A 25,814-nucleotide genomic window follows, 5' to 3' on the forward strand; every position below is an offset into this window, starting at 1 on the left:
CCCATTTACGCATGTCTTTCGAATGCGCACCCAACCGCGGGGAGGACATGCAGACTCCACACAGAAGGCACTCCCCGCACTCCAGCCGAGAATCGAACGGGAGAACCTCTTGCTGTGAGGTAACAATGCTACCGCTGCACCACCACAGATACTAACAAATGAAGAACTAATATAGTTTATATATTAGTATCTATTATAATAGATGAAATGAGCACAATGCTGATGTGCAGAATATTGATGTAAAAACATCAAAACTATGATCATCAACACATAGTGTGCATACTCTGAGGATTACCCTGGGGTGGGCTAAACCATCAGCAAGTGTTTTGTAGGAGGGCAAACCTCCTGCATCCTCCCATGCGGGGGCTATGCAGCCACACCCCTCTGCCATTTGTACACACACACACACACACACACACATATATATATATATATATATATATATATATACTAATTCTAAGACTGCAGAGTTCCCATGGGAAGGGAATATTCCTGTACCTGTGAATTGTCCATCTTGTGCATGTTAGCCACCTATTTCTGTTGACCAAATGATGTCAACCAAACAGACATTGACATTGTGCTCATTCACTTTAGAACAATATACCTATACATATACTGGTACACATAAAATTAAAAAGGGAGCCTTAACATACATACAATTTGTAAGAAAGGAAGAAATGGAAAATGATGTAGGTGTAGGGGAGAAGAAAATATTGTGAGATAGTAAGAAAAAGCTAGATGTGTTAAGCTATTAACTGACACACAATGAGTATAACTGTACATATATATATATATATATATATATATATATATATATATATATATATATATATCCATATATATATATATATATATATATATATTTATATATATATATACATATTTATTTCACATTTCTTTAGCAGGAAAGTCCACTGGGCCACAGTGAGCCCAATTTCAGTGATGGCCTGGGGACAAAAGCTCCACGACAAAAACAAACAAGATACAGTATTAAAATATAATAGTTGCAGTAAGACAATGCAAAAACAGATACAGAATACAGTGATTGCAATGAAGTACATCATAAAAAGTAAAAATGAGCAAAAACAGCTGAAACAATTTGAAAGAGCAGATTTTTTCTTACACTGAGTAGACTGACATTGCAGGTTCTAGGACACAGATGATTTAAATATGAATATGATACAAATCAGTATTATAGAATTAGAAAGTTCCGGTGGAACTTCAGGTAGGAGGAGGTTGAAGAATTAGGTGGTAGTAGGAAGATTCAGTGAAGATGATTTTAGTCAGTGCAAGTGTGGAGAGAATTTTGGCAAATTCAGGTGAAGGTGTAGCGCAAAAGACGGAAGTTAGGTAACTTCAGGTGATGCTATAGAATAGAGAAATAGTAAAGTACTAGAGGCAGTGGGACTAGAGATGATGCTAGGTAAGGAACAGGGCTAGAATTATAAAGGTGAGCAGCTGAGCCTGGAGGGAAGAAATAGTCAGGTAATGGCAGTATGTGTCTTTGTGCACCATTACATATCCAGTTGGAGAGTGATGATTATGTAGGGCGGATTTGAAGTTAGAGGGATGTTTTTCACTGCAAATAGAGGAAATGAGGTTATTCCAGCATCTGACCATGGTCCAAGAGTAGAGTAGTTTACCTGCGGGAAGGTTTGGTTTATAGATTTGGAGTAAGTGTTGGTGTTCTGAGCGTAGAGGCCTGACAGGGGAGTAGGGGACAAGTAGGGAGCTGAGGGCAGGGCAATATTGCGGTTTATAGATAATTTTGTGTGAAGTGGATAGTTGCAAAAATAATAAGCAATGGGGGAATTCCAGCCATTGTAGTTTTCTGAATGACTTACAGTGATGGGAGGAGTGACGACTGCCTGTGGCAAATTTGGAAATCTTGTTATAGCAAGATTCTAGTCTGAGTTTCAGGGAAGACTGTAGATTAATTAACAAGGGTGCACTTCAGGTTAGTGAAGGTAGGAGATAGGAGATGGCTAAAGCTTGTTTGGATTGTAAGTTGAGAAACATGTTGTGTCTGTAGAGAAGCCCTAGTTTTTTATGGGTTTTATTTTATTTATCTATTTATTTTTATTTATTTATTTAACATTTGTTGACCAGGAATGTCCGACTAGGTTCCACAGAGCCTGTTTTCAGCGGAGGCCCGTGGAGAAATGCTCCAGATGCATGTCTTTATTAACACTGGATTGGATGTGTAGGTTGAACTTGAGGTTGGTAATGTATGGATATGTATGTATGTGTATATAAATATATATATATATATATATATATATATATATATAGGTTCATAGGTTCATAGGTTCATACTAGGCTATCTGCCCTAGGGCATTTATAAGCCTAGCCAGAGTGTGTTTGGCTTTCGCCACCCATTTTAAATTAATTTTGCTATGCCCTTTTTCGAGGTTAGTATACTGTGCCTCTGTCTAACAGTGACACAGAAGTGATCCCTGGGGTAAACCTACTATCTCCCATCCACTCATCAAGATTCCTCTTGAAGAGAGTCAATGAGGGACTCTGCCTAACCTGGACTGGGATTTTATTCCAGAGTGAAGGGAGCCTCTGGGTTATGAATCTGTCCCTCCAGCATGTCCTATTTATTTCATTGCTGAGGTTCAAGTCTCTCGAGCGCGTAGCTCAATGGGATTTGGATTTTCTGAGGTGCAGCATGTCCATTAATTCCGGGTTGGACATGGATTTATACATCAGGCACAGATCGCCTCTGAGCAGGTGGTATGCCACTGAGTAGAGCTGGAGTTTCTTTAACCGGGCAGCATATGGCATCTGTTTGAGCCCTTTGATCCTCTTGGTGAGGTACTTTTGGGATCTTTCCAGTTGCTGCAGGTGTCTGGTAAGGTACATCCCAAAAGGGGCATTGTACTCAATTATGGGCCTGATGAGGTATGAGTAAAGAGGCACGATGACCTCCTCTGATCTAGATGTGAATCCCTTCATGATTAGGTGGGCTATATAAAATGTTTTTCTAACCACTTTGGCCACGTGGTTGTCAAATGAGAGATTGCTATCAACTTGGGTCCCCAGGTCCCTAATTACTTCTTCCATACTTAATGGATTACCACCTATGTGGTAATTTGTGGGCACTTTGTTTTTGCCAAAGGGGATGACTATACACTTCTTGGCATTTAGCTTGAGGCCATGGCTCTGGCACCAGTTGTCTGTATCTATGAGGCCCTTTTGGAGGATGCTTGTGTCAGCTGGAGAGTCAATTATAGCACCCAGTTTGCAGTCATCTGCGAACTTGGTCAGCCACAGTCCTTCCGTGTTGGCCTGTACCTCCGAGAAATATATACCGAACAGGGGAGGTCCCAGGACTGAGCCTTGTGGGATGCCACTTGTAACTGGTTTGGAGTCTGACATGGCTCCAGCAATTCTAACCATGTGGGTTCTGTCCTTGACCCAGTTTGCAACCCATCTAGTGACATAGGGGTTTATATTTAAGCTGGTGAGCTTATCTATAATGCCCGAGTGGGGTATTGTATCGAAGGCTTTTGTGAGGTCCAGGTAGGCTGTGTGGACCACCTTCCCCTCGTCAATGGCCTTGGTAACTGTTTCAAAGAAATCGACCAGGTTTCAGAGGCAGGATCTGCCCTTAACAAAGCCAAACTGGGTAGGATCCAGTGTCTGTAGGTCCCCAATATCTTTTTTTATGAGGTCCATGATGATCCTTTCCATAGCTTTGCAGACCAAGCTAGTCAGGCTTATGGGGCGATAGTTTCCAGGATACCTTTGAGGCACCACCTTTGAGGAGAGGGACCACTGTTGTTGTACACCACTCTTTGGGTACATATCCTGTGGTAAGGCTGAGACTGAACAGTAGTTTTATGTTTGGGTTTAGCTCTTCTTGGAGTTCATGTAGGACACAGCCCGGGACACCGCCTGGTCCCATTGATGCTGTGTTTTTTGCTTTGAAGAGGGCGGCTCTTACCTGAGCATCTGAGATGTCAGGGGGGCAGCACTCTGCTGGGATAGATATTTGCCCTTTTGGTGGGGAGGGGGGAGAGAAGTTTGCACTGAACCTGTCAGCTAGGATGTTGGCAATGTCTGTGGGTTCGGTGTTTTTTTTTGTCATTTTGCACCAATTCTGAGCATATCTGGGAATTCCCACCCAGGTTCCTAACATAACTAAAGAAAGCCTTGTGATTATCCTTAGTGTCCTGTGCAATTTTTCTCTCGAAGCTGGCCTTAGACGATTTTATGAGTGCCCGTAGTTTTTTGCTAACACTGATCAGAGATGCCTTCCCTTTTTGGGAGTAGCTTCCTCCTTCTATTGTATAGTTTGTCTATGGCTGGGGTCCACCAGACAGGACGTCTGCCTTTGGAGGATTGGGTCTTGGTTTTATTTGGGATTGCATGATCCCTGCATTCCTGAAGGTGTTCATAGAATGCGTTTATAAAGGATTCTGCGGTCTGGGCCGTATTTTCCACAGGCCCAGGGGCTTTGAAGGATTCCACCTCGGTTTTGAGGAGTGTGAAATTTGCTTTAGAGAAGTTTTTCACTGTGGTTTTCTCTGCAGGGGGTGGGGTTGGAATGTGAATATCCAGTGAGATTAGTTTATGGTCTGATCTTACCAGTGAGGGATACACTTCTGGTCTGGAACATAGAGTCCCCATGTTAGTGATGATCAGGTCCAGTATGTTTTCCCCTCTTGTGGGAGTGGTAAAAAGTTGTTCCATAGCATTTGAGTTTATAAATTCTAGGAACCTTTGAGCTAGGGTGTTGGAGCTAGAGTAATGCTCCCAGTCTATGTTTGGGTAGTTGAAGTCGCCCAATATAATGGTGTTTGGAGAGACCTTCATATTTTCCAGTGTTCTCAGGAAGGCTAAGTGGGGTTCCTGGGTTTGGGAGGGTGGTCTGTAGCAGGCTTTAAACTGGAAGGCAGTTTTACCCACTGTTAGTTGCACATGGATAGTCTCTGATGCTTCGTGCTGTGCCACCAACCTGGAGGTGTGGGTATCTTTGACGAATATTGATACTCCCCCCTCCTTTTCTGGTTCGGTCCAAGTTTTGGGGCCGAAAAGCATGGTATGAGGTATAACCTGGCAGTGCTGGGGTGCTCTCAGGAGCCTTGAACCAGGTTTCTGTTACTGCACAGATATCGATGTTCTCCATGCTAAGGAGAGTTTCGAATGAATGCATCTTGAGGTTTAGACTTCTGGCGTTGAGTAGCATTACTCTTAGTTTCTTATCCCTTGTGATACCTATGGAGGTGGGTTTGTCTTTTGAGCCTTGCCTAAAAAAGGCACTATGGGGGTAGCAACAGCCTTTGCCAATATCCAAAAGCCCAGGGGTGACAGGTGCAAGCCGTCCCTAGTGAAGCATCGTGGCTTGTCGAGCATGTCATCCCAGGCTGACAGGCATTGGATCCCCTTTGAATGACACCAATACTTAAGCCAGTTGTTGAAATTGATCATCTTGTCTTCATATTGTGGCATCATTCTTGGTGAGGGTAAGATGCTACTCAAGGTCAGGGTCATACCGGCCTGGGCCACATGCTCAGAGAGCTCCTCTATGTCTCTTTTCATGTAGTCCAGGGAGGTATGTCTCAGGTCATTCACACCAGCATGGACAATGCCAGAGTCATATTTGTACTTGCCTTGGAGTGACCTGAGTGCTTGTGTTATGTGGCGGATCCTAGGGCCCGACAGGCAGCTCACCTTGACCTTCTCCTTGTTCAGCCTGGTGAGCGGGACGTCAGTGTGCCTGATGATAGAGTCACCTATTACAAGTGTATCAGGTGTGTTTTTTAGCCTTAAGGGCTGTGACTGTTCAGCACACTGGCTTTGTGAGCTATGTGTTGCACGTGTTTTGTTTTGGGGTAGCGGTTGCTTAGGTGTCTGCTTTGGAGGTCTCTGCTGCTTAAGCAGATTTTTATTTAGAGCCTCCGAGTATATATATATATATATATATATATATATATATATATATATATATATATATATATATATTGTGAGTATTGAATGTAAATTGAATGTATTGAAATACATTGCTTTACAGTGTTGTGAAGAAGTATGCTACTAAATTATTCTCGTGCTGAGCATGCATAAAGCAAGATGTTGTTTTGGTATTGTTTATCTTTTGCAACATTGCTGGCAGTCCTGTGGATTTACTCAAGAAGTAATTAAATCAAATATAAAAATAAAACTTTTCTAGGCCAGGCAAACTTCCTACTTTCTCTCAAGTAAGGGTGGAAATGCAATTGACAAATGAGTGCTTCTCTCCCATCTTGAAAACACGTTTCCACTTATTGCCTCAACTTCTGTAATCAACCTGTCCACTCAGCAAACCACAGCTGCTAACATCCACAGGTTCTTCACACTAGCTCCCATGTCCCAACACCATCATGAAACACTCAAAAGCTGAGTGGCTCCCAAACTCAAACAAGGTAAAAAGGTATTACTATGTTCTGTACTGTTCAAACTAACTAATCTTGAATAATTCCCCTTCTTGAAAAGCCATTGTATATTTGCACTACTAATTACCACCTCAGAGCCATCATCCCGCAAGTTATTGATATTTAATAACATCTGTCAAAACAACAAAAGCTACAATAGCAACTGTGTATATAATAAACTCTTATTTATATAAAACCAAAATTATAATAATATTTATTATATATGCTTATGTTATGTTAAAGATATCTTAGGTTAACAAGGCTTTTAAATATTTTACCATAACAATTGCCATAAGCTTAGTTAAACCTTGTTCCACCCTAAACCTTCTTGGTGTCCATCTCCACTAACTGTCATCTACCACTGCCTAAACTGCATACCCTTGGGCAGGGACCCAATCATGGACAACTCCATGGGGGCCCATTGATCATTAAGGCTGTGCTGGGAAAAATGTCGGGAAAAAAAAGGAGGGAAGGAAAATTATACTCTTTAATGACGTTCAGCTGAATATGGAGTACTTGGCCATTGGGATAAAATGAACAGAATGAGTAAGCACTGAAGCACTAGAGAAGTAAGGATCAGAGTCTCAACAGCACTCTTAACTGATAGCCTTTTAAGAAGAGATTTCAGCTCGAATTTTTTTTTTGATTTTTTTCTTTCTGAAAGTTTTATAAATAGTTTATGGCAGAAGGCAGAACAGAAAATCAACTTGCTTGCTGAATAATTCAATGCAAAAATAATAAAATAATAAAAAAAAAAAGAAAAAATCAACTCAGAAACAATTATTACTTTTAATTAAACTTAATTAAAGTTAATACCTTTTACATTTTATCAACATGTTTTTGGACAATAAGTATAAAACTCTGTGAGTTTATTTATTCTAAATCTAAAATTGAATGATTTATCATCAGCAAAATTACTATGATGATGGACAGAGCAAATTATGCAAAAAAATCTGTGATCAGGGGAGGGTGAGGGGTTGAATACTCCCTCAGTGAGGTAAATAAAAGTGACTTATATCATTTTCTGACACATCTTTCACACAACACACACATAGGACATATACATTATTATTCTATCTAGGTATAAAAAAAAATAATTCACAGGTAATTTTATTAATTTTTTTTAATTTATATGGCATAAAATTTTTTACATTCTATTTCTTACCACTTAGATCTTCACCCCCGGACTGTTTGGAATGTATAGGAATGGATTCACAGGGCTCTTATCTGTGTGGGGGGCCCACAAAAAGACATTTCTGGTTTGAGAAAACATGTAAAAGCATTCTTATTATACTTATTAACCTGAACAGGGCTGTGAGGGCTGTGATTGTTAGGATAAAGCGATAAGCTGACCTCTCTCTCTCAAGCAGCACCCATTCTAAAACCAGCCCTGCTCAGATATGTGTGTTTACAGAAAGCTGTTTAAGTTTCATCACAGTCAAATCTTAGAGATGTTAATCTTAATTTCTGTTCAAGTCATCATTGATGAAAATCATCCCTCTCCCAGTATAACACCCTATATACACAAAGATCTAAACTCCTATGCATTGCCTACAGTTTCTACATCCTAGGTCTCTAAATCTGGGAATCCCTTCCAGCCTTCCTAAAATAAAATATCTCCTTTAAAGCTTTAAGGCTTTATCTCAAACAATTTCTGTTCAAAGACACAACATGTAAATTGTTCAGAAAAATTACAGTCACCTAAATCTTCTGACATTACCCACTTCATTGTTACATACTCAGTAATCTTCTTCACTTTCTTCCATGACAATCAATCACGTCTTCATTAGCCCCTCATTGTCTGTTCAAAAGGTATAAAAGGCTTTTCTTTACCCCTTCTTGCCCCACACTTGGCCTCCTGCACACTGCTCTCCTTCTGTATCTTCTCATTCACTACCCTCCATTTTCTAACACTCTCTGAAACAATGCAGGAATGCAGCATGAAACATTACCCTATACTATGTCAAGCTTGCTATGTTAGTTTGCATACTATCTATAATTCAGAGATTACTGTTTGTACCCTTGCATGTATTATTAAGTTGTTATGTTTTTTCTCTCTTGTTATTCTTTTTATTGGCACCCAGGCTGAAACCCAAAACAGTCCACTATGGCCACTGCATTACCCCGCTTAAGCAACTTAAAAAAATAAAATAAAGTAACATGTGTACAAGAAGTACAGCTGCATCTGTGAGGGTATGAAACTCAGTGTTTTGCTCATAATTTCAGTTGCAGGTTGATTTGGAAATCTTTATTTTAGCTGAAAGTCCCAGATTTCTCAAAGTGTCAGTTCAATGAAGTTTATGAAGTTTATTTACATGAAGATAACTTGCAGCGTTTGTTTATGGCATGGATTTTGAACAGTGTTTCTTTGTATTTGCTTTGATCTGACTTGTTTCTAATGTTGTATATGCCTTTTTTCCAGATCCATTGCATCATGTACTAACTGAGCTAAGTGATCCATTATTTGAACTAGAACAACATATGTCTGTTGCTATGCGCACACCTGAAGGCAGTGAGGAAGTGATAGGCCATGACAGCTCAAGCACAGTAACTCTGCCATCAGTGCAGTTTGTTAATGGCAAACACCAAATAACTCTTGAACCTAAACACAAAGAAGCAGAAGAAGCAAAAAGAGATAAGGTGGAAAGCGCATCACCAACAAAAAGTCTTCTCTATGTTGATGTCCCATCAATGGAAATAGGTGCCATTTTTAGTCCTACTCCAGATGATGACAGCATAACACAGACACATGTTATTTCCAGTGAGGTACAAAGAGAAGGAACCGAATCTTTGGAAGCAGATGATAAATACACAAAAGAAGAAATTGAGGATATCGAAAGTGAAAAGAACAAATCTGTTTGGGCAGTAACGTATGAGCCCAGTAGATTTGTTACTCATTTGTTTGTAGAGAAAACTGGCACACAAGCTACCAGTTTACTAGAAAGACAAATGTCCACAGCTGTATTGTCTAGACTTGATGAACATGCTGGTGAGGAGGGATCTGGCATGGATGCCTTTACAGCAGAGGACAAAAGTACAGAGAAAGTCTACATTCAGCCCAGCATCAGCACAACGTATCTGCCAGCTGCAGCAAGGGAAGGAACAATAAAGCTAGAAAGCAAACCCAGGGAAGGAGAGCTGTTTCAGGAAAGTCTGGGCAGTACAGAAAGCAAAGGTCTAACAATGAGCTCACGGGAGGACCTGTTAGAGAGCTCACCAGATCAGGGAACAGAAGGTGAGACAGCTACTGTTGCATCTTCAGAAGAAACCGCCAGTTCTGATTCACTTGAAATGCATATAGTGGTAACTGTAGCTCCAGAAACACTTGTAAAAGAAGAAAAGGACCACAATGTCTCACTTCCTAGGAAGATTTCAGATTTTTCAGAAGAAACTGGTTCTGCAGAAGGTACTACCTTTGTTGATGCAACAGCCAGGACAGTGATACCATTAAAAGTGACCACTGAAGGCCTAAGTGGAAGGAGTGTACATTCATTAGAAGAGACCGCAATATCTAAGCGGGAAGATCTCAGCACTATTGTTCCAGTTCTGGAAGATGACTCCACATCCCCCAAATTAGAAACCATTGTTATAGCTAGTACTGGAGAAACAATGCCTGAAAGTATTACAACAGAATCTGAGGAAACTGAAAAACACAGTGTTTCACAACCTATGAAGGTTGCAGATTTTGCAGAAGAAACTGGTTCTGCAGAAGGTACCATCTTTGTTGATGCAACAACCAGGACAGTGATTCCATTAAAAGTGACCACTGAAGGCCTAAGTGGAAGTAGTGTACATTCAGTAGAAGAGGCTGCAAAATCTAAGCAGGAAGAGCTCAGCACTGTTGTTCCAGTTCTAGAAGATGATTCCACAACCTCCAAGTCAGAAACCATTGCTATATCTAGCACTGGAGAAACAATTCCTGAAAGTATTACGACAGAATCTGAGGAAACTGAAAAACACAGTATTTCACAACCTATGAAGGTTGCAGATTTTGCAGAAGAAACTGGTTCTGCAGAAGATACTACCTTTGTTGATGTAACAGGCAGGACAGTGATTCCATTAAAAGTGACCACCGAAGGCCTAAGCGGAAGTAGTGTACATTCAGTGGAAGAGACTGCAAAATCTAAGCAGGAAGAGCTCAGCACTATTGTTACAGTTCTAGAAGATGACTCCACAACTACCAAATCAGAAACCATTGTTATATCTAGTACTGGAGAAACAATTCCTGAAAGTATTACGACAGAATCTGAGGAAACTGAAAAACATATTAGTGATGCTGAAGGCTCTGGAATATATGGCGATATAAAAGAAACTGTTATGAAACCAGACTACATGTCAACAGTAAAACCTACATTTATAACGCATCAGCCAGATGCTTTTTCTGAAACAACATTTTCATCAGTACCTAGTACATCTAAATACCAAGAAATTGAAAAAGAAAGTATTATATTACACGAGACTAGAGAAAGTTCTAGTCAGCATGCTTTTGAACCTGAAATTAAAACAACATCTGCAACACGCATTACTGAAAGAAGTGAAATGCCCATAACAGAAAGTTTAAAACCTGAAACTAAGTTAGTCAGTATGGTTGCACTAACTTCTGGAGAAGATGATGGTTCTGGAGAAGTGGATACTGCTCTTAAAGAAGTCATTAATACCACTCACGTACCCTATGCAGCAACTGAAGTTGAAGTTATAGATCTATCAACAAGCGAAAGAGAAGTCACAAAAATCATCAGTGCTGAGGCTACAGTATCAGAAGAAGGATCCAGAAGTAAAGAAACCACAGAACAGTTAGATACAAAGGAAACACCAACAACAGACAAAACTGAAAGAAAAAGCCATGAACCTTCCATTGGAATGGAACTTGAACCAGCTAAACTGGATACATTCTCTATCAGTACTATTTCTCAGGCAGAAGAATATGCTTCTTCTGTACATATTGTTCCTACCACTGACTTTGTGGTTGGAACTACCTTACCTCCCAAAAGAGAAGATGTCATAATAGTAAGCACTGCCTCTGTAGAACAGTACATTCCCACTGATTCTACATCTTCTTTAAGTGAAGACATATCAGTTGAGCCTGAAGTATCTACTATTGATGGTACAGCAGAAAAGACTCCAGGGTCTTCTGAGGATGTCTTTTCTGGAGAAAAAAGCTTAGACACTGAATATGTTAGCGAGATTCCAGTAGAACATAAACATTTGCTTCATGAAGAGAAAAACAGTACTGCTTCTCTATTGGCTGAATCTGCATGGCCATTTAAACCCATCTCAAGTGCAGAAACCCCTTTAACATATACAGAGTTCTCAGGAGATGGACCTTTGGATTCTGAATCAGAAACAAGGCTGATAAGCAAATCTACAGCTCAACCTGAGCTTTTCACAGAAGGAAGGGAACTTACATTAGGAGTCGAATCAGTTGAAAAACATGAAACAGAAATGCCAGCTAAGAAGCTTGACACTACGGAAGTAGTGGTTAGTTTTGAAGGTTCTGAAGTAGATCTTAATCTAACAGGTGATACAGTTTTACCAACTGTGAGAACTGAGATAAAAACTGATACGTCTACAGTTTCTGAAATTGATTCTGAGCTTTTGGAAACACAAGAATCAAAACTAAACACAACTGCTTATACAGTCTCAAGTATATCCCTTGACTTAAAAACTGCAGAAAGTTCTGGAGAATTTCCTGATACTACATCAGTTATGACTATTGTACAGTATTCAACAGTGAGCGAACAGCTTGAAAAGCATGAAAATTGGACTCATGCACCTACAGGTATTTTAACTGCTGAAGAATCATCTGGAGAAGAGCCAGAAAAAGCGGATGTTGAGATGCAGACTGTGGTCTCTGTTGAAGTTCCAGTTAGTGCACTTGATAAGGGAGAACAGAAAGTGTCAGTACCTCATGATGACAGAGCCCTTATTGAATCATCAGGAGATGATTCAGTTTCTGATCTTCCTGTTTTGTCAGCTGAAACAAAGGACTATGAGAAAATGGACACAACTGTTCAAACAGAGGCTCCTGCATCATTGCATATAATCAGCGAAGCAGGATCAGGTGCATATGATGATGATGTAAGCCAAGCTGTTGACAGACATGAAACTGTTCAGACAGAAGAAGGACTTCATAGTTCAGCTTTAACCCCTCACACAGAAGTTCTGAAAAGTTCTGCTGTTCCTATTCTCCTGCAGACAACTGAATCTAGTTCAGGCCACACTGTTACTGAGATTACTGGCAAAGCAGAGCTCCAGGAAGAACCAGAGGATACTAAAGAAGTACAAGCAATACCAGCCAGTGGGCCAGCAGAGACCACATTACATGAACTGTTGCTAGCAGAAGTACTGGACCATTCAACAACCACCAAAAAAACACATGCTCAGGATATTATTACAACTCAGGCTGTAATATCTGAAGAAAGAGATGCAACTTCAAAAAGACCTACTTTTACTGATGGTGGTATCACTGAAAAATCGTTGATTATTGAAACAGTTCCAGTCACTGAGAAAATTTCAGATGACTTTGAACTTGTAAGAGCAGGTAGTGAACCTACTGAAAAAATCTACATTCAACATGCTACACCTTCTCTTCCAACATATATTGCTACCAAAAGCATTCAACAGTTGCCATCTGAACCAGAAGAAACTATGCATGTTGTAACTCTAAAACAAGAAGAGAGCTTTGATGGATCAGGTGACCAAATATCAACATCTGTTAGAAGCACTTCTGTTCCTGAAATGTTACTTAGCACAAATGGTGATCTGGTGTCACAGGCTGTACAAGAATGGGAACATGCCTTACAGGTTACTGCAGCAAAGGAAACCATTTCACAAGACTTTACAGTTAGTGGACTATTAGTTTCCAGACCCATGGGCACAGCTGTAACTACTACTGAAACTGAAGAAGAAAAGAAAAGTAGTCCATCAGAGGTACATAAAGGAGGACCTGCAGACATAGTTGTAACTGGACATCAAGAAGAAGAGATATCTACTACTACTACCATAACAACGGAGCTCTTAACAGGTAAAGCTGATACTGTTCTCTCCACAAAGGTAGCTGATGATATTTCTGGAACCACTGAACAGGCTGAAGAATTTGCTAAAACTGTTTCACCAGGCACAACAGTACAGTATAGCTCACAGGCCTGCACAGAAGCACAAACATTAACATATACAACAAAAGGCACTTTAAAAGAAACAAATCCTGCCATAACAACAGAGGAACCCTCTCAACAACCTTATATTATCATCTGTAGTACTGCACCAACAGATGTGGAAGTCACTTTCCACGAGAAAGTAGATGCAACACCTGGTGAAGCTATTGGAGATGAAATATCAAGTGACACACCACCCACGTCTGTTGAACCCACAGATGTGCTAGACACATCTATACCTGCTAGCATCTCTGAAAGTATCGCAGAGGACAAAGAAAAAGAGGTGAAAGAGATTCAAAAAAGCACACAATCAAGTTTGCAAATTGAACATGAGATCACAAAAGAAGACCAGACAGACCTTCCAGAGCCATCTACATCAGAAGAAACAACAACTGCTGGTAAACCTGCTCATTTGCCAGATAACCGTATTAGTTTAAAACCTGCAGAAGAGTTTGCCTCTCCACTAACTGATCTAGAAATGGAACAGAGTGGCAGTAAGGTTACAGATGTCAGAGAACTTCCTAGTGAATATTTTTCTTTTTCTACTGTTTCATCATCAGGAAGACATGAGGACACTCAAGGATTTCCTGTGCTTCATGTGACAGGTACAGTAACATTTTTTTTAACTAGCTGTATATCGTAAATTTACTGTGCAGTGAAATTATGACTGCGTTCATGCAGGGAATGACATACATGAAGGTGGATAAAGCATGGGAGCAACCTTGACTATATCAGGGAAATATTTTAAATAGTTGCCCTTTAAATTCAGTGCAATAAATGTAGAGAAATGCATCTGTGAAGTAATGATCTGTGACAGTAATGTAGTTTTACAACAATAACTAAGAGATGAGCGATGCACCACACCATAAAACGTATCTCAATGATTTATTTAGAGCTGAATCTCAACAAGACAAAAAACAACAAACAACGGATTAGCACTTTCAGCTATCAAAGCCTTCTTCAGATCCACATTCAAAAGCCACATCTCAATCTAATATAAAGCATATAGCAGCCAATGACAAAAAACATGTAAACAAGCTGCTTTGCTCTAACCAATACAAGTGCTTATACAAGCACTTCATCATCCAATGTGTTTCGTTATTCTAATTAGCTTTGACTAGCAAGTTAAGATGGAAAATGTAAATTAGACTTCGCTTTCTCAAACATCATTGGTCTCAGCTAGCAAATGAAAGCAGAAATGTAAATCAGACTTTACTTGCTTAAAAATTATTGGTTTACTTTAAACATTAGACAAAACCTAGCTTTAACTAGCAAGTTAGGATGGAAAATGTAAATTAAACTTCACTTTCTCAAACATCATTGGTCTAGGCTAACAAATGAAAGCAGAAATGTAAATCAGACTTTGCTTGCTTAGAAATCATTGGTTTGCATTAGACATTAGACAAAACATGGGGAACTTATATCAAAAAAGTATTCCCTATCGCTTTCATAAGATAAAAAAACAAATTATTCCAAGTTCACTCATCAAAAAGCCCAATTCTATAAAGACATTTAACAAAACATATCTTACTAAAATATAAATAATTAAAACATTTTAGCATTTAAAAATATGTATGCAAAGTCCTTAATAACAAAGTGCTAATAAAATATTATTATTTCTTGTAACTCTCATCAAAGAAGAAAAAAAAAAACATTTTATCTATTTCTGACAATGTTCAGGTATAGCATTCACTTGCAGTTATCTTCTGAGTATATAATCACTAAAATAATGTATAGTACAACAAAGGAGCTGCAAAGAAACTTGAAGGTGATACTAGAAATGATGACAACTGATATGCCATTTTTATGGATGAGTGTATTTCTGCCATCGAAGGTGGCAGTTTCACAGTACTATAATAAATTGACTTAAGCTATTAGAACAGTATTTTATTATGAATTGGATGCACAATTTTAAAAGTATGTTTTAGCTATATAATAAATGTTAACAGGTTGTAAACAGATTGAGCCATCTGAAAGGAGGCAAACCATTTATGTTGTTCTTTTCTACACAAAAAGTTGTAACTACTAATTGTAAGTCATGGCCCAGTCATTTTTTTTTTGGTCATAAAAATGTTAGATTGCCAAAACAGTGATTTGTCACTGGTGATTGCAAACCAAATGCATACCAGTAAAACCTTATATTAAGTTAGGTAAATCCCCTCCGTGAAATTCACCTACTGAGCTTAGTATGTCTGAAAAATCTAATAATTTGAGTTACAGATTGTTTAGTTTCTCCAAGGAAAATATAGGTGCAGCAAGTAATTTCCTCCAAGGTGGCATTTTGCTATGCATAATCACCATTTCGAGAATATGATTTCAATGTGGAATGCTGTAATACGTTGATGGTATTTTAGAAATTGTCCTCTGCAGAGGACTAAATGCTGTCTTGCAACTATGCGATTCTTGCTTATAAGTAATGTGTCACTGTATCTTGTCTGGGTAAATGCACAGTAATGTGTTTGTATCATCTTCTTTTTAACTCACAACAGATGAAGACCCATGTAAAAAGGCACCGTGTCAAAATGGAGGCACCTGCTATCCTAGGGATTCTCTGTTTATTTGTACTTGTATGCCTGGCTTCAGCGGGGAGCAGTGTGAAATAGGTAAGTTTCCAAATAAATGGGTAATGATGAGAGAAGTACAGAATGCAGTAGTACGGCTATCCACCATCAGCCAAATATAAATAAATAACCACTAGCTGTGTTGGTTAATAGAACACAATGCTGGCATAACATTTAGGACATTATTTTCTTTATTAATAGAGGAATTTACATTCAGGTTTTGTTATCATTCAGTCACAGTCAGATAAACTGAATCAATGATGAAATAACCATAACATTTTTATTTTCTATTATGTCAAAAATAGCCTTATCCTCTATTACATCAAAAATAACCCTGTTTATTTTTTTGGCTCTGATCAGAATATATTCGGCATTTCATTTACTTTATCTTTGAAAAGAAGGTACCTTTCAGCCTGCTAGATATGTATGGGATAAGTTAATTAGTTCAGCCAGCAATACTGCTAATAGTAGTAGTAGTTACATATAATAATCATAACAATTTATTTATGCAACATTTGTTTACTGGGAAGTCTGACTGGGACAGAGCCCATTTTCAGTGGAGGACCATGGAGAAATGCTCCAAACACGTCTTTGGAATCATCATCATCATCATCACCACAACAGCATATGGACTCTTAGAAACTTTTTCCTCTACAAAAAAAAAAAATCTGCAAAAAAAATGAAACAAAAATGAAGAAAATGTTGCAAATCCATTACCCATATGGTCTGGTTTAATGGCTGACCTGTAGCAAAAATAACAAGTCTTCAGAAGAACAACTTAACTACCTCAAAGTCATAATATGACCAAATTCATCTTGGATCATTATGTCCTTACATTAAAATGATAATATCATGTTACTTAAGGCAATTTTGTTCAAAAACATTTCAATGATCTTAGTGCAACACAATTAAAGTGTCTGTGTTATGTACCTTTTCATATGGACATTCTTGTGATGTCACATTCCATGTTATGTACATGTTCATATGGCCATTTTTGTGATATCACATTCCATGTTATGTACCTGTTCATATGGACATTCTTGTGATGTCACATTCCATGTTATGTACCTGTTCATATGGACATTCTTGTGATGTCACATTCCATGTTATGTACCTGTTCATAAGGACATTCTTGTGATGTCACATTCCATGTTATGTACCTGTTCATATAGACATTCTTGTGATGTCACATTCCATGTTATGTACTTGTTCATATGGACATTCTTGTGATGTTACATTCCATGTTATGTACCTGTTCATATGGAAATTCTTGTGATGTCACATTCCATGTTATGTACCTGTTCATATGGACGTTCTTGTGATGTCACATTCCATGTTATGTACCTGTTCATATGGAAATTCTTGTGATGTCATATTCCATGTTATGTACTTGGTCATATGGACGTTATTGTGATGTCACATTCCATGTTATGTACCTGTTCATTAGGACATTCTTGTGATGTCACATTCCATGTTATGTACCTGTTCATATAGACATTCTTGTGATGTCACATTCCATGTTATGTACTTGTTCATATGGACATTCTTGTGATGTTACATTCCATGTTATGTACCTGTTCATAAGGACATTCTTGTGATGTCACATTCCATGTTATGTACCTTTGTGATGTCACATTCCATGTTATGTACTTGTTCATATGGACATTCTTGTGATGTCACATTCCATGTTATGTACCTGTTCATATGGACATTCTTGTGATGTCACATTCCATGTTATGTACCTGTTCATATGGACATTCTTGTGATGTCACATTCCATGTTATGTACTTGTTCATATGGACATTCTTGTGATGTCACATTCCATGTTATGTACCTGTTCATATGGACATTCTTGTGATGTCACATTCCATGTTATGTACCTGTTCATATGGACATTCTTGTGATGTCACATTCCATGTTATGTACCTGTTCATATGGACATTCTTGTGATGTCACATGTCACATTCCATGTTATGTACCTGTTCATATAGACATTCTTGTGATGTCACATTCCATGTTATGTACTTGTTCATATGGACATTCTTGTGATGTCACATTCCATGTTATGTACCTGTTCATATGGACATTCTTGTGATGTCACATTCCATGTTATGTACCTGTTCATATGGACATTCTTGTGATGTCACATTCCATGTTATGTACTTGTTCATATGGACATTCTTGTGATGTCATATTCCATGTTATGTATTTGTTCATATGGACGTTCTTGTGATGTCACATTCCATGTTATGTACCTGTTCATATGGACATTCTTGTGATGTCACATTCCAGGCAGTCTAGCAGTATGTTAAAAGTTAATCATGAGTATACTAGTATTTACTTTACTCTCATGTGGAATAATTTCAAATACACAGACATACTGATTTTAAAACCTGTCCTGGACATACAGGAGTTAGTCATGTGTCACTCCTGAAGTTTTGTATTTAATTATACACTTATTTATTTGTTTATTTATTTTTGCTCTGGCCCAGACAGCAATCAAAACACACATGTCTGCCCCCTCTAATAATTATACACACACGCACACACACACACACACACACACACACACAGACACACACACACAGACACACACACACACACACACACACACACAATGAAAGATGTTTCCTTATGACAAATTGTGTGTAAAAGATGTTTGCTTATGACAAATTGCTTCCTAGAAAATGTGGAACCATGTGAACTGAAAGTCTAAACAACAGCTGGAGAGTAACTTTAAATGAAATTATTTTGTCTTGGGATTCATGACTTGGAAAAGATAGTAATTTCTCCAAGATTAACAATCTGCTGCCCTCCTGAAAACAACTTTAAAAAACTCAGGCATCCATGTCATAAAAGTTCTAAATTGCCTGTATCTCTCTGTTTTAAGGCATTGCTGTTGCATGGTGAAACAAGTACAAAGAAGGCCCCTAACAGTGAAGCAGGGCACTGTACTGAATGTGTTCAATATTTTCTTCTTCTACTCTGCTCCCACATTTCTGTACAACTGCTGTTATAATGAAGGTAGCTGCAGTGTAAAAATAAAATGTTTCCAATCAGATAGTAGAATGTACTTTGGAATATATCACTCTTTGTTCCTCAATGTAATGTTTCTGTCATCTGCGTATGTATTAGTCTTTGACCTCTAATCAGTGAAGTCGCTATCATATATGCTCGCCTAATCCATAGGATCTTATAGCATTGTATTATAACATGCCTACCAAGATGGGTAGCACATTTAATGAAACCTATTTTGTTGTATTGGAGCATCATAAAACATTTATTCTCCCAAAGGTGGTCATTACTGCAGATCCTGCAGATTCTTCAGTGACAATAAGCCCACTGCTCCTTGTTTATCTATACTTTGGTTCGTTCACATATAGTAAATAGGGCCAGCTTTAAGATTTGGGGTACTTGTTTAGAAGTAGTTAGGACACTTAGGGATAATTGGAATCAGGGAACACACAGCAGAGTTAATAAAGCCACAGTGGCTCATTTCTTTGCAGCTTGTCATATTGTTTTACTATGGCCCATGTCCTCAAGATTTGAATTTATATTTTTCAGTACAATCAGAAATGTATCCAAGTGCTAATTGACAGCATTCATTCTAGATGCTGAAGGTCTCCATCATCTCATTGACATAGAAGCTGAAGAAGGTGCTTCATAGCCTCATTGTTGTTAGTGAAAAAGTCAGAAATAAAGCTAAAATGTATAACACAAGTTGTTGTGGTTGGAGTACTCCATGATCAGGTTGGCTCCAGGAAAGAATAAGATTCATTGGCATATAAAACAAGTTTTCTGCAAAAGATGCTATTAGTAACTGGGCATAAATCCAAAAAACACATACAAGAACAGCAGATATGGGTTATCCGATTGCAATCAACCTGTTCTGTTGCTGTAATGCCTATATCTTATATGAATTGTTGATCTGAATTACCTAAGAAGTCTCATTTTCTTTCCTCTCCATGAAACCATTATATCTTGCCTGTTCATTCTATCAGACCATATCAGCGCATGTGAAGTCATTCTCTACATAGGTAATCTTTGCATGCTTCCAGGACTCTGTCAGTGAAAAACTGTTTCCTCACCATCCCCAAATGCTGACGATTCTCATAGAGTTACATTTATAGTCATTGTTGTATTGTACCTTTTTGTTTTCCTTTGAACACTGGAAGCTGCTCTATTCTTGCTTGTTTAATGATGCCAAATAGGTGGACGTTTCTATCATCTTTAATGACTGTCTCTTTGTACTGCCTGTAATATTAACAAGTTCTTTTAAGCCGCTCTGTTCAAATGGTCATTTCATGTTTTTCATTATGTTTACCTAGACAACCTTTGTCTATTAGCTTGAAGAAATGAAACATGTAAAACTGCCAGGAGAACTTTAAAATGAGGTCTAAAATAACAAATTAACTCCCGATGCTGAGCAATGATGACTTGCTCTCCTACTAATGCTTTTCTGTTTGGCCCATATGATTCGAATGATACTGTCGTTAAGTAATGCAAAATCCTTTCAGGTGCATTAGAGTTATTTAACCTTTTATCGCTTATCCAGCATCCTCATAATGTATGTTTGCCCAAAAAATTTGTAATACTTCTTTAATTTGTCTGATTTTCAGTAATTCTTTCATTCATGCCTCTTTAGCAGGATGCCATGTGTGATTCACGTTAAACAATTGATACATTTGATCTGTTCACAAAATGTTTTGTGTAGCACCTATTTCCCCAGTAGTTACCACTTGTTAGTTAAACAAAAGAGGTGGTTATATCTTTCCAGTGGAGAAAAAGACACAAATGGAGCACTCTGTGATTCTTGTATACAGTCCCACTTAAAATGTAACATGTCATGTGGTTTATTACCTTGTTTCTTCATAACTGAAGGCAGTTTTTGCTGTGTGCATTTCAGTCATACCTCTCAATTATCTAGATTTTTTCAACATATCTAGATTATTGCATCATATTTTTGTCTGTTCTTCATAAAATTTGTGGTTTTCCGTCAGATTATCAATGATTGAAGCCACTAAGTAATTAAATACATTTGAGTTTCAGACTTCATATCCTTCAGAAAATTCACATCAGCAAAAAGTCTTTTATTTTATCAAATTTCTAAGTTTATAAGAGCAATATTTAAAACCCATCCCTGATTTTGGTCCTTTGTCCCCACATCATTTTTAGCTTTGTTCAGAATTCTTGTGCTTAGAGGTTGAGAGGTATGATTTTAGCTGATTACTGCATTCTGGCATCGTAACTTTTCTGATATTGTGTCTGATAAATGTAATGAGACCTTCAGCACTGTGAACTCTAACATACGGTGTAGATTACTGAAAAGCATCCAAAGCATAATGAAGACTAAGAGGCATGTAGTTTATTTATTTAGGATAAACTGTTTTTGTTGATAATGAAAAAAGGCCATGTGCAGAATCAGCTAATGAGCTGTCTCAAAATTCTCAAAATTAAACAATTGGAAGCAATAAATGTATTTTGAATGTAAATTTTATTTCATTGAGGTACAGAGCAATGAAAATCATCAGACAGCATGTTTAGGACATTTTTGCATCTACTTCCTTTAAAATAAATACAATTTTTTATAGATACAGATGAATGCCAGCCCAACCCTTGCCAAAATGGGGCTACATGTCTTGATGGTATCAATTCATTCTCTTGCCTGTGTCTGCCAAGCTATTCTGGAACTCTTTGCGAACAAGGTAGGCCACAGATGAAAAACACTTTCTATTGATGCATTGATAATATACATTTATATTTCATATATAAGTGAATTACAGTGTAGAGAATTGCATTTTTATGATCTATATTCTACTTTTCAGTTCACTAGTGAACGTGTGTGATATAGCAAATGGTAATGAATTTGTGTATGCAACATGATAGGGTACAGAATTCATGATACACTGGCTCCAGGATGATGTATAACAAAAGTGCTTAGCAAGTAATGCTTTATGGCAGCATTAATTATACTGTGGCCAGTGGAACTCTAATGTTCTGTCCATCACAATATACTTGACTCACTTTGCCGTATGGTAGAGCTGGCAGTCCCTATTCTGGTGGGTGAGTATAAAGCTGGATATGGAGACCTGGAGAATGAGAAAAAGTGGCAAATAACAGCTACTAAGCCATTTGTTCATCATTTAGTACAGGGACACATTTGCCCCAGTGTTACCTTGTGTGACAGGCCTTCTATTCACCTGGGAAAAGAAATATTGTTAGTATCAAATATCGTTATCCGATGAGAAAGTCAAAATCAGCAGTCTTTGACATTCATACAAAAGTTATCTTGTAGTGAAACTTGTTTTTCTTTTGTTGTCCTAACTACCAAAGATTCTAATCATACAATAGTGACCCAAATGTATACAATATGGTGAAGCCAAGTCTATAGACATGTAATAATATCAGGCCTTTTCATGTACAGTAATGACCAAGGGTTATACACATGTAGTAATACTAAATGCATACATGCACAGTAATGCCAGTTTTCTTTGAATACAATAACTCCAGCTGGACATTCTGCATTCTGCTGCACATCGTCAGTCTTAATGCTATCAGAACATGAGCATCGACCCCACCATAACAGCACTGGATATTGAAAGGCATATCCACAGTGAAGTATCAGGTATGTGACAGCTATCCATCTGTCACTCATTCTATCCAGGCCAACCATTTCTCACACATATAGCTAGTCCCATTATTGTAGAAGGCCCTGCCCCCAAGACCTCTGACCCTTTAAGTTATCCTATAGAAAATATTTAGAGTTATGCTCCTTATGAACTCAGTATGAGTAGCTTCACTGTGATTTTGTGCACATTTCCTCAGATTACATTCTAAAGGTTATTCTAAGTGCTTTACATAGTAATGGAAACTCTATTATGATTAAAAGTTTTCCAGATGTCACAGGATGTGATTTTTTTACTACAGTATTCAAGTACGCACCTGAGAACAGTAAGCCTTCTGCAAGCTTGCTTACCCGGTGATGAAAAATGTACAGATAAATAACTGAATCACTTAAGGATTGGCTTAAAATAGAACTTCATAGCAGAAAGTAAGGATTTTAAAATTGTCTTTACATGTGAACCGAAAGAGCACAGTCAAAGTTATGACACATAAAAGTAATATTAATGGAGCTTTACGATGCATTTCAGAGATACGATTATTGTTTATGTGTAGACTGATGGCATAAGACCACTTGGACAATATGCAGAGGAAAGATAAGTGATTGTAAAGTAGCAATGACTAAGTGAAACACAGTCTTGTACAACTGTTTGGATGCATTACATTTATTGATCAAAAAGTTAGCAGTAACAGAAAAATTAAGAGATTGCTGTAAGCTATAACAGACACATTACTTATGAGCATAACTGTAACCAGGTAACAATATACTCTTTTTGTATAGTATTAGTTACAAAATATGTTAACATTTATTTAGGAGCAATATTTATAAATATCATATGAATTTTACAGGGCAGTAGGCTTCAGGATAGATCCAGAATGATTCTGTCCAATGACAATGATAAATTGCATTCATTTTAACAGTGATGAACCACATTCATTTTAAATGGTGTGTTTAATATATTATGCTTTGTGCAGACAAGGGGAAGTCATCTTATACTAATGACAGGGAGGCAATGTTTGAAATACAGAGTAAGATTAAAAGTATATGGACAATAATGCCTGAGGGGAAGGGATGAAGAAGGAAATTGTACATTTGGGTGATAATCATATAAATCACACAGGACAATCATGAGTTGGTCAATTATTTAGCTCACAGAATTAAGACTGTAAGCTGCTATAGACCTTTATGTTATAGTCTTGGTTTTGAGTCTGCTAATCTCTGCTTGATGATATAGACCTTTATGTTATAGTCTTGATTTTGAGTCTGCTAATCTCTGCTTGATGATGGTAAGAGTTTGTGCCATTTAACCAGACAGTGCTCTTAGACCTCTGTTGGAAAGCGCTACTTGCAGTAATTGAGTTTACCTGGTTAACAAATGTATAAAATAAAATATATGTTATTCATTAAAGCCCTGAAGTGTTGTGAGATACAGAGAATGCAGATGGAAAGCTCCAGACTGCTAGCACATAATGACAGCATGCTGGCTTTCCATGACTGTTGCATGTTCTATAAAGTGTACTTGTGAATGAAGCCAGCACTTGACCTTACTTCCCTAGTAAGAATGTGCCACTTTAGGATGGTAGTCAGTGAACGGCATTTTTCTCATACGACAATCTCATGTGGAAGACAGACACATATGAAATGCATTCTGTCTAGCATATTCAGCCAACTTAGTTATTTTGAGTTCACATAATGACGGATGTGATAAGAAGTGTCTGTGACAACACTGGCAGTCTTATTGCAGATAGTGGCAACTTTATCCATGTGAGACTGTGCAGGATTTCTAATCTTGCTCTAACGTATAAGTATATACCATGTATTCTCCTGCAGTGCACAGCCTGCATTAAGCTATTGCAAGTGTTTATAGTCTTGTAACATATTTACTGCATGGCATCTAGGAATGTGGCATCATGCACACCTATGACTGACCACATGCTTGATCTTTATGCTTCCTATTTTTGCATGCATTGACAATATACAAATGTTGTGTTGCTAATTTCCTCACTATCACTGAGTAAAATATACTAATTGTAAGCTTAACCTTACTGTGGGGTTACCAAACACAGTAATAAACAAACTCTTTTTACTAAGGAAATACATATTCTGAAATGAGGGCATGATGCATGAACCATAGCTAACAGTATGCTACCTCCAGTAAAAGACTGAAGTCTCCGACTTTATATATAATAAAAAATATGAAGACAGAGGCAACATTGTACAAATTTATTGGATTCCTTAGGGGCTATTCATATTGTCCTACTCAAAGTTGCTAAACATTAAGCAAATAGAGAAAAATTCTGCAATTAGACTTTTCAATTCCAGATTACTTGATAAGAGACATATAAAGGGGATTTCAGAGAGTATTGCTTGATATGTAATGGAAAACAGAAAGCCTTTCCCATGGAAGGCAGCTATCTTGTAAACTTGAAACATTAAAGCCCTTGTGCAGTCATGTGACAATTACAAAAATTAAGTGCATGTAAAAGTGGCTAGGTAATTAATTGATAATTGGTTCTCAGAAAGTGAAAAAAGCAAACAAGATGCTCTCTGGCTTATTATTATGGCATGTTATGTTTTTACTTGTTTCATCGGTAATCATTTGAAATGTTGGGACCCGCTAGAGTGAGTTCCAAAACGAGAGACTGAATGTCTTAAAGAACAGATTTACATATACTAAATCCAAAACACCATTTCTTGGAATATTCCCTTTTCTCTGAAGTATGGTGATCTTGGATTTGAGATATATATATATATATATATATATATATATATATATATATATATATATATATATATAAGTTTGGGGGGGTGCAGGGGGCCTTGCTTCCCCCTTGCAATAAAGAAGTTTTAAGGAAAAGAACACATTTTGAGATTGACTCTTTTCCTGTGTTTTCAGTCCTTTTTTGTCTTTTCAGCCCTCATTGTCAACATTTCAATAGGCAGCCTGTTTCATCTTAACTGTATAATTGTGTTATAGTTCTATACTTCTTGCAAGCACTTAATACAATGCACTTTGAAGTAATTAACTAATAGGGAGTTTCTAACTCAGTAACAAGCT

General features: G+C 37.8%; 1 protein-coding gene across 2 annotated transcripts in view; it reads left to right on the top strand.

The window, feature by feature from the left end:
• Positions 1 to 25,814, top strand: part of VCAN (versican) — a 401,734-nt gene that overhangs the window by 264,429 nt on the left and 111,491 nt on the right. For both annotated transcript variants that reach the window (XM_044064259.1, XM_044064260.1), the window contains 3 exons: positions 8,842 to 14,178; positions 16,063 to 16,176; positions 21,726 to 21,839. In XM_044064259.1, coding sequence (XP_043920194.1) covers positions 8,842 to 14,178; positions 16,063 to 16,176; positions 21,726 to 21,839 — 5,565 coding nt within the window. The remainder of the gene's footprint in view (positions 1 to 8,841; positions 14,179 to 16,062; positions 16,177 to 21,725; positions 21,840 to 25,814) is intronic.

The sequence above is a fragment of the Protopterus annectens genome, chromosome 2.part2, assembly GCF_019279795.1.
Source record: "Protopterus annectens isolate FY-2018-M chromosome 2.part2, PAN1.0, whole genome shotgun sequence".
NCBI classification, from domain to species: Eukaryota; Metazoa; Chordata; order Ceratodontiformes; family Protopteridae; genus Protopterus; species Protopterus annectens.